General features: G+C 52.5%; 1 protein-coding gene across 1 annotated transcript in view; it reads left to right on the top strand.

Moving 5' to 3' along the window:
- PTPRA (protein tyrosine phosphatase, receptor type, A) overlaps window positions 1–6,902 on the top strand; it is a 71,282-nt gene extending 64,380 nt beyond the window's left edge. The window contains exons 15-22 of the mRNA XM_009994706.1: window positions 294–473; window positions 595–688; window positions 2,014–2,090; window positions 3,618–3,752; window positions 4,528–4,653; window positions 5,111–5,262; window positions 5,557–5,692; window positions 6,808–6,902. Coding sequence (XP_009993008.1) covers window positions 294–473; window positions 595–688; window positions 2,014–2,090; window positions 3,618–3,752; window positions 4,528–4,653; window positions 5,111–5,262; window positions 5,557–5,692; window positions 6,808–6,882 — 975 coding nt within the window. The 3' untranslated portion in view covers window positions 6,883–6,902. The remainder of the gene's footprint in view (window positions 1–293; window positions 474–594; window positions 689–2,013; window positions 2,091–3,617; window positions 3,753–4,527; window positions 4,654–5,110; window positions 5,263–5,556; window positions 5,693–6,807) is intronic.
- The last annotated feature ends 1,429 nt before the right edge of the window (window positions 6,903–8,331 follow it).

Below are 8,331 nucleotides of genomic sequence, written 5' to 3'. Positions count from 1 at the left end.
CTGTGGCTGCCCCATCCCTGGCAGTGTTGAAGGGCAGGTTGGATGGGGCTTGGAGCAACCTGGGCTGGTGGGAGGTGTCCCTGCCCATGCAGGGAGGTTGGAACTAGATGATATTTAAAGGTCCATTCCAACACAAACCTTCCTGTGATTCCATGATTGTATGATTTAGGTTGGAGAAGTCCTTTAAGATCATCAAGTCTGGGGTCTCAGAAGGTGCCACCCCCAGCAAGCTTGGGTGGGGAGGTGGGTTTGCAGCCAGTGTGTGTGTGGACACCTGGATGAGCTGAGCAGAGGCTGATGGCTTCTCCCTACAACCCCTGCAGATGCAGTATGTGTTCATATACCAAGCACTTCTGGAGCACTATCTCTATGGTGACACAGAGCTGGAGGTGACCTCGTTAGAGATCCACCTCCAGAAGATCTACAACAAAGTGCCAGGGACCAGCAGCAACGGGCTGGAAGAAGAGTTCAAGGTGAGCATGGTTCTTGTCCTGGTGGATCTGCTGTGGTGGTGCTGGGCTGCAGGGACCACCATGAGCTTGCCTGGCCTGGGGTGGCTCTGAAAGCTGTCCCTGTTCACTCCTTCCTCTGCAGAAGCTCACGTCAATCAAAATTCAGAATGACAAGATGAGAACGGGCAACTTGCCAGCAAACATGAAGAAGAACAGAGTGCTTCAGATAATTCCATGTAAGACTGGTTTGTCTGCCTGGGGAAAGCAAACCTGGTGAGGGTGGGGACCATTTGGGTGGCTGTGGGGGCAGCAGTCAGGCTGGAGACAATGGGCCAAGAGGGACCTTATGGTGTTCAACAAGGAGATGTGCAAAGTCCTGCCTCTGGGGAGGAACAACCCCAGGCACCAGAATGTGCTGGGGCCACCCAGCTGGGAAGCAGCTGGTCAGGAAAGGACCTGGGTGTCCTGGTGGACACCAGGTTGACCATGAGCCAGCAATGTGTCCTTGCTGCAGAGAAGGCCAGTGGTGTCCTAGGCTGTGTGGGGCAGAGCATTGCCAGCAGGCCAAGAGAGGTGACCCTGCCCTCTGCTCAGCACTGGTGAGGCCACACCTGGAGCACCATGTCCATGCTGGGCTTCCCAGTACAAGAGAGACAAGGACATGCTGGGGAGTGTCCAGCAAAGGGCCACGGAGATGATGAAGGGCCTGGGACATGTCTGCTCTGAGGCTGAGAGAACTGGGACTGCTCAGCCTGGAGAAGACAATGCTCAGGGGGGTCTCATCAGTGCCTGTAAACACCTGAAGGATGGTGCAGAGGTCAGAGCCAGGCTCTTCCCAGAGATGCCCAGTGACAGGACAGGGGGCAATGGGCACAAACTGAGACACAGGAGGGTCCCTCTGAACATCAGGAGACACTTCCTGGCAGTGAGGGTGACCAAGCACGGGCACAGGTTGCCCAGGGAAGTTGTGGAGTCTCCACCTGTGGAGATCTTCAAAATCTGTCTGAACACAGTCCTGGACAACCAGCTCTGGGTGACCCTGCAGAGGTGCCTTCCAACCTCAGCCTCAACCAGCTCTGGAGTACGCACAGACTCTGAGTGGTTGAGGTTGGAAGGCACCTCTGGAGGTCATCTGGTCCAACCCCTGCTCAACCAGGGGTAGCATGAAGGGATGGGGCAGGGACAAGAGCAGTTGGTTTCTCATGGCTGAATCTCTCACTGCGCATTCTTGCTTTTGTTCTGCCCTGTCCCTGCCATGGCTTTGTTAGCAAGTTTATGCTGCTGAAGTTGTCTGCCTTGAGGGAGAAGGGAGTCCCTGTGTTGAGAAGGTCCTGCTTCTGGAGTCCTCAGCATCCCCTTCGCCTTCCCCAAACCAGGGCACAGCATGAGACAGACCTGAGTCTTCTTGTCCCAGTCAGGTGCTAGAAACACAGGACTCCCCATATCTCTGTCCTCTCACCTGGGGCTTGGTGCCTTCTCAACTGAAGACCATGCATGGTAATCAAGGGGTCCTGCTTTGAAGGTGTTCCCCAAAGCTCAGATCATTTCACTTCTCTTGCAGATGAGTTCAACCGAGTAATCATTCCAGTGAAGAGGGGTGAAGAGAACACAGACTATGTAAATGCTTCCTTCATTGATGTGAGTCTTGAATCTTCTTGCCACTTTCTCCCATTGGAATCTCTTCACCTCACTCTGCTTCCAAGGGAAAAGATTTGTCCCACAGCAATTCTTCTCTGAGCTTTGTGAGGCTCCTTCCACTTGGCTTGGCGTTTTGTCACCGGATGGTGCTAGTTCCTTTCTCCAGTAAACTGTATGTGGTTTCCTTGTGAGCCACAGATGGTGGGAGAGTTGGAGCTTGACCAGATCCTGGTCTCACTTCTGCAACTCGAGGCTCTGGTGATGGCTTTGGAGAAGCAGATGCAGGTAGCCATGGAGATGGTTGCTCTACAGCACTGGTCATTTGGTCAGAAAACATCAGCTCGATTAGGTTGTGGAGCAAAACATGAATCCCAAACCTCTTGAGAAAAAGCAGGTCAATCCCATTTCACCTGTCTGGGTGAAGGGAGGAGGTGAGACAGGGAGGTTAAGTGCTTTCCTCACTCCCAGCAGGAGGGAAGTGATTGCACATCCTTTTCCCATGAATAATCCAGTTGACTTCAGGGGGCACCTCCTCTGAGCTTTTACCTTCATGCAGCAGTACCAGCTGCAAAAATGCCCAATTCATGTTTTCATCTCCTACTGGCAGGATTGGGGTTTTTTTCCCCCAAAAAAAGGGCAATTACAGCCATGGATTGAACCAGTAAACCCAGTATAATCCCACTGACAACATCCCATATTTTGCTGGATCCCCATGGGTTGCTCTGCCTGCGTGAGCATCCGACCCAACGCAGCTGGGAGTAGCCACCTGGTTCTGCCTCTGGAGCAAAGAGCTGGAATGTCACCCAAGCCATTTTTGTCCAGGATTTAATTTCCTGCCTCTGCTGAACTTTGCTTCAACAACGAGCTCCAAATGACGAAGCATCTTTAGTCACAGTCTGCAACCAGGGCACAGGGGAATGTCACCGGGGAAAGCTGGGGAGGGACTTTTGACAAGGACAGGGAGTGATGGGACAAGGGAAGGCAGTTTCCAACTGAAAGAGAAGAGATTGAGATGATATATTAAGAAGAAATTCTTTGCTGTGAGGGTGGTGAGAGCCTGGCCCAGGTTGCCCAGGGAAGCTGTGGCTGCCCCATCCCTGGCAGTGTTGAAGGGCAGGTTGGATGGGGCTTGGAGCAACCTGGACTGGTGGGAGGTGTCCCCACTCACTGCAGAGGGGCTGGACTAGACCTCTAAAGTTCCCTCCCAACCCAGACCAGGCTGTGTTTCCATGCACTTGCAGGGGATGTGTCCCTCCTCCAGCTGCATTTCTTGAAGGAAAAAGGTTTTACCATGGGAAAGCTCTGGATGGTGGCACCTCCACTGCCCAGCAGCAGGCTGATGATGCCCATGTGTGGGGATGGAGCCCACCATGAGAGCAGGTTGCTCTGCCCAGGCTGTTTGTTATTCATGATGCTCCCAAAACTTCACTGGGCTTGGTAACCTGACAGTGTCCAAGGGTGTCCCTGCCAGTGCTCCTGACCTCCAGGTGCTGCTGACCAGGCACTCACCTTGTTTCCCCACGGCAGGGTTATCGCCAGAAGGACTCCTACATCGCCAGCCAGGGGCCACTGCAGCACACGATAGAGGACTTCTGGAGGATGATCTGGGAGTGGAAATCCTGCTCCATAGTGATGCTAACAGAGCTGGAGGAGAGAGGCCAGGTAAGCACCCAGGGAAAGCTGCCTTGGAGCACCAACAGAACAGATCCGTGTGATCCCATGAGATCTCCCGGTGGGCCCGGCCCTGCCAGTGCTGGGTGCTCTGTCACCCTTTCTCTGGCAAAGCCAGGCAGGAGACACAGCTCAGCCTCTGCTTCTAATGCAAAGAATCCAGATGTTAATAGAACCAGGGTAGGGAGATGTTCAGTGAACCAACTCTGGAGCTTCAGCTCTCAAAGCACCTCTGGATAGAATGGGCATCTTGTCTCCGAAGCAAGCCCACGAGATAGTGATGGGATGAGGGAGAAGGCTTTCAAACTGGAGGAGGGATGATTTAGACTGGAGATTAGGAAGGAGTTTTTTTCCTGTGAAGGTGGTGAGACCCTGGCCCAGATTGCCCAGGGAAGCTGGGGAGGCCTCATCCCTAGAAGTGTTGAAGGCCAGGTTGGATGGGGCTTGGAGCAACCTAGAATCATTAAGTTTGGAAGAGACCTCTAAGATCATCAAGTTCAACCGTCAGCCCAACAGCACCATGCCCACTGAGCCATGTCCCAGAGTGGAACCCAAACCTGATCTAGTGGGAAGTGTCCCTGCCTGTGGCAGGGGGGTTGGAACTAGATGATCTTTAAGGTCCCTTCTAACCCAAACCAGTCTGTGGTTCTGTGAGATCCCACATGGCTTTGGGCAACTTCCAGCTGCAGGAGAAGACTCATTCCATTTAAGGCCACTAGAAGAGTAGTGGGTCTTCACCCTGTCTCCTCCTGTAATGCTTTCTCAGGAGAAGTGTGCCCAGTACTGGCCATCTGATGGCTCAGTGTCCTATGGAGACATCACTGTGGAGCTGAAGAAAGAGGAGGAGTGTGAAAGCTACACAGTGCGGGACCTGCTGGTAACGAACACCAGGGTAAGAGTCTGGCCTTCTCCTCCTGGGGAGCTCTGGGTGCTCCTGGCTTTGGCTTCCATCAACCCCTGTGGTGTTGTGGTGCTTGGTGGCTCCTCTTGCAAGTGTTGAACCTTCCCTCAGCTCCATCATCCCCCTGGCACTCCCAAACTGACCATGCCCACCTTCTTCCCGACGGTTACCTCCCACCTGTGAGGGTCCCTGTCCTGCTGATCTCTTCTCATCCAGCTCTTCTGCCCCACTGCCACCCAGCAGCCCTCATCCTCCTCCTTGTCCCTGTGCCCACCACCCAGCCTCCCTCTTCCTCCCCATTCCCTGTGTCCAGCCCTGCTCTTTGCCACGGGAGTCCTCCCCCTCCACAAGCGAACAGCTTTCCTAAGCAGAAGGTTTTCCCAGAGCCCTGAGCTGGTGGGTTTCTTGCTGTGGGTCTCCCACCCAACTTCCTGACCTCTTCCACCAGGAAAACAAGAGCCGACAGATTCGGCAGTTTCATTTCCATGGTTGGCCAGAAGTTGGGATCCCTGGAGATGGGAAGGGGATGATCAACATCATCGCGGCTGTGCAGAAGCAGCAGCAGCAGTCGGGCAACCACCCCATCACTGTGCACTGCAGGTAATACCCGGGTGGAGCAGGGCTTGGCCACCCTTCCAAGGGGACCTGCTCCACGAGGAGCTGGGCTCAAGGGTCCCTCAGAAGGCTTGGGCTGAGCAGGAACAGCCTGGACAGATGTGATAGGGGGTTTTCCTGCTCAGCTGAGCAAAGAGGCTTCATAGAGCGTGTCCTACCTCAAGTGGGAGAGGCAGGACCGTTGGCTCCTCCAGGGGTTCCCCTAAGAATTGTCCCCTGGGCAAAGCCAAGATGGCCAGGATGGATGGTTTCCTTTACCTTCTGGTTTCTCTTTGCCAGTGCCGGAGCAGGAAGAACAGGAACCTTCTGTGCCCTGAGCACTGTCCTGGAAAGGGTGAAGGCAGAAGGGATTCTCGACGTCTTTCAGACAGTGAAGAGTTTAAGACTACAGAGGCCACATATGGTGCAGACACTGGTAAGTGCAGCTGAGGACCACCCAGCTCCTCCTGCCACCCCAGACCTCAGAAGGAATGGGGTGGGGACTCAGTGCTGAGCAAAAACTGGCTCAGTTGAAGGTGTTTCTCTCTCCACAAAAGTAGGGGTGGGTCAGGAGGTATCTCCCCTGTCTTGTTAAGACATCCTTAAGAGTGGAGCTTGGCTGGCTGAAGGCACCAAGCCCTTCTTGAGCACTGGCACAAGCTGTAGTAGCCTCCTTGGAGACATCCTAAACCACAACCCATGTATTTATGGGCTCCAGGAGCCTGGAAGGCTCTCCTGGAGTGGCTGTGGCACAGGCACGGGTAGGCAGTGTGGTGGGGAGGGCAGGAGCAGGCAGGACTAGATGAGATCTTGCAAGAGGGGTTTGCAAGAATGCTCAGGGATTTGAAAAAGTCTTTTTTTGAGTCAAAATAGAACCTCTGAGAGGAAGGGGAAAGCAGACTTTCTTTTGCTGGTGGCACCCCAGCAAGGAGGGTGAGCAGCCAGATTTTTGGAGCATCTCCCTGATAAGGAAAGGCTGAGGGAGCTGTGACTGCTCAGCCTGGAGAAGAGAAGGCTGTGCCTTATCAGTGCCTACAGGTATCTCAGGGTGGGTGCAGGGAGGATGGAGCCAGACTCTGCTCAGCAGTGCCCAGGGACAGGACGAGGGGCAATGGGCACAAGCTGGAACATGGGAAGTGCCATGGAAATATGAGGAGAAACTTCTTTAGGGTGAGGGTGAGAGAGCCCTGGGACAGGCTGCCCGGGGAGGGTGTGGAGTCTCCTTCTCTGGAGATGTGCAAGACCCACCTGGATGCAGCCCTGGGTAATGTGCTCTGGGAGATCCTGCTTTAGCAGGGAAGCTGGACTGGGTGATCTCTAGAGCTCCCTTCCAACTTTGACAGTTCTGTGATCCTGTGATTCCATGATCTTTGAGGGTCACAAAGGAGGTGGGACCCGCTGATGAGTGGGCACCCAGTTCCTGCCCTCAGGCTGGGCTGAGAACCCCTGCCCACACTTGGTCCCAGCTCCCTGCAGACCACCAAGCACAGAACAACATCTGAGCTGGTTCTGCACCTTGTCCTAACCCCTTTCCCTCCCCCAACCCCACAGGAACAGTACGAATTCTGCTACAAGGTGGTGCAGGAATACATCGACGCCTTCTCAGACTACGCCAACTTCAAGTGAAGAAACACAACAAAACAAACCCAACAACCAACAAAACAAACCCACACCCCCCCAAAAAAAAACAAACAAAACGACAGCAGAGTTGCCTTCTTTAATATTTTGTAATATTCTGTTTGTTAATATACCCCTCCCCCCCAGAAAAGAAAAATTATGTGTATATATCTTAACTGTTTTAGAGGTTGGTACCTTAAGCTTCATATTAGCTGGAGATTTTATATGTAGCAAAGTGTTAGTGCAGATACTGTTGCCTCCTTTTATGATCTTTTTTTTTTTTCCAATGTTTTATTTGGGAATTAAACAGCGTGATGTTTGGATTCATATTTTCACACCCTCTCTCTTCTGGAGAGCTGGGACAGGCTGTTCTTTTGTTTCTAACTTGTTGTTTGTTTGTTTGTTTTCCTGGAAAGAGTAAAGCCTCTTTTATTATTTGTTTTCTTACAAAACCAAACAAAAAAGAAGAAAAAGTTCTCCTGGATCTCATCCAAAAAAAAAAGAAGGACCCAACCAAACCAAAACCCACCACCCCAAGAGCACAAGGAGGGTGGTTTTGGTGGTTGATTTTTTTTTTCCAGACCTGCAGGGAAATGGTTTCACATTTTTCTGCTGGTCAGCTCTTCAATAACAAAAAAAAAAAGGAGAAAAGAAAAAAAACAACAAAGAAGCTTATTCTGTGTGTGTGTTAATAGAGAAACATCCTCATTTTGGTGTGGAAAGCAAGAAAGTTTCCTCCTTCAGGGTCAGGCCACCACGTGCTGCTGGTTTGGAAACTGTCACGGCCACAGCAAGGGAAGAGTTGGGATTTCAAACCCCCCCACCCCAAAAAAACCCTCTCCAGAAAAACCAAAGGGTTTTGGTCCCTGAAGGAAATGGCCCATATTTGGTGGTGGATTTTCAGCCCTTCCACAGGGGTTATGGTGCTGGGTGGTGGTGGTGGTGGCCCAGCTGTCCCCGTGGGCTCCCTGCAGGGAGGGGTGCTGCTGCAAGGGGCCTGGGGGTTCCATCTGGAGGGGAAAGTGGCTCCACGTGTTCCAAGCTCCATGTTCTCACCTGTTGTGTCCTTTCCCAAGTGTCACCTGGACCCTTCCCTTCTCTGGGTCCGTGACAGCAGCAAAAGAGCAGTTTTGGAGCCATCTCAAACACATCTGGCTGGGGTTATGTCTGTTCCTCCCCACACTCCCTGTGCCAGTGTCCTCATTCCCCAGCTCTAAAATTAAACCATCAGAGCAACCTCCACCTCTCAGCAGAGAAGCCTTGGAGCAACCCAGGAGATCTTGGCCATGCTCCAGGGAACAAACAATGTGGGGAAATTCTGGTATTTCAGAGAATAGGTTCTTCATCTTTTATTGTCTTCTTCTTTTATTTTCTTCTCTGTACCCTCAGTGCTCCTGAAAATGTGGATGAAATCTGGGGAGAAGAGCCCTGTGTTCCAGAGGAGACAACCAGGCTTTC

The sequence above is a fragment of the Chaetura pelagica genome, unplaced genomic scaffold (genome assembly GCF_000747805.2).
Source record: "Chaetura pelagica isolate M959 unplaced genomic scaffold, ChaPel_1.0 scaffold133, whole genome shotgun sequence".
In the NCBI taxonomy this organism is placed as follows: domain Eukaryota; kingdom Metazoa; phylum Chordata; class Aves; order Apodiformes; family Apodidae; genus Chaetura; species Chaetura pelagica.
This window is presented reverse-complemented; position numbering and strand designations above follow the sequence as displayed.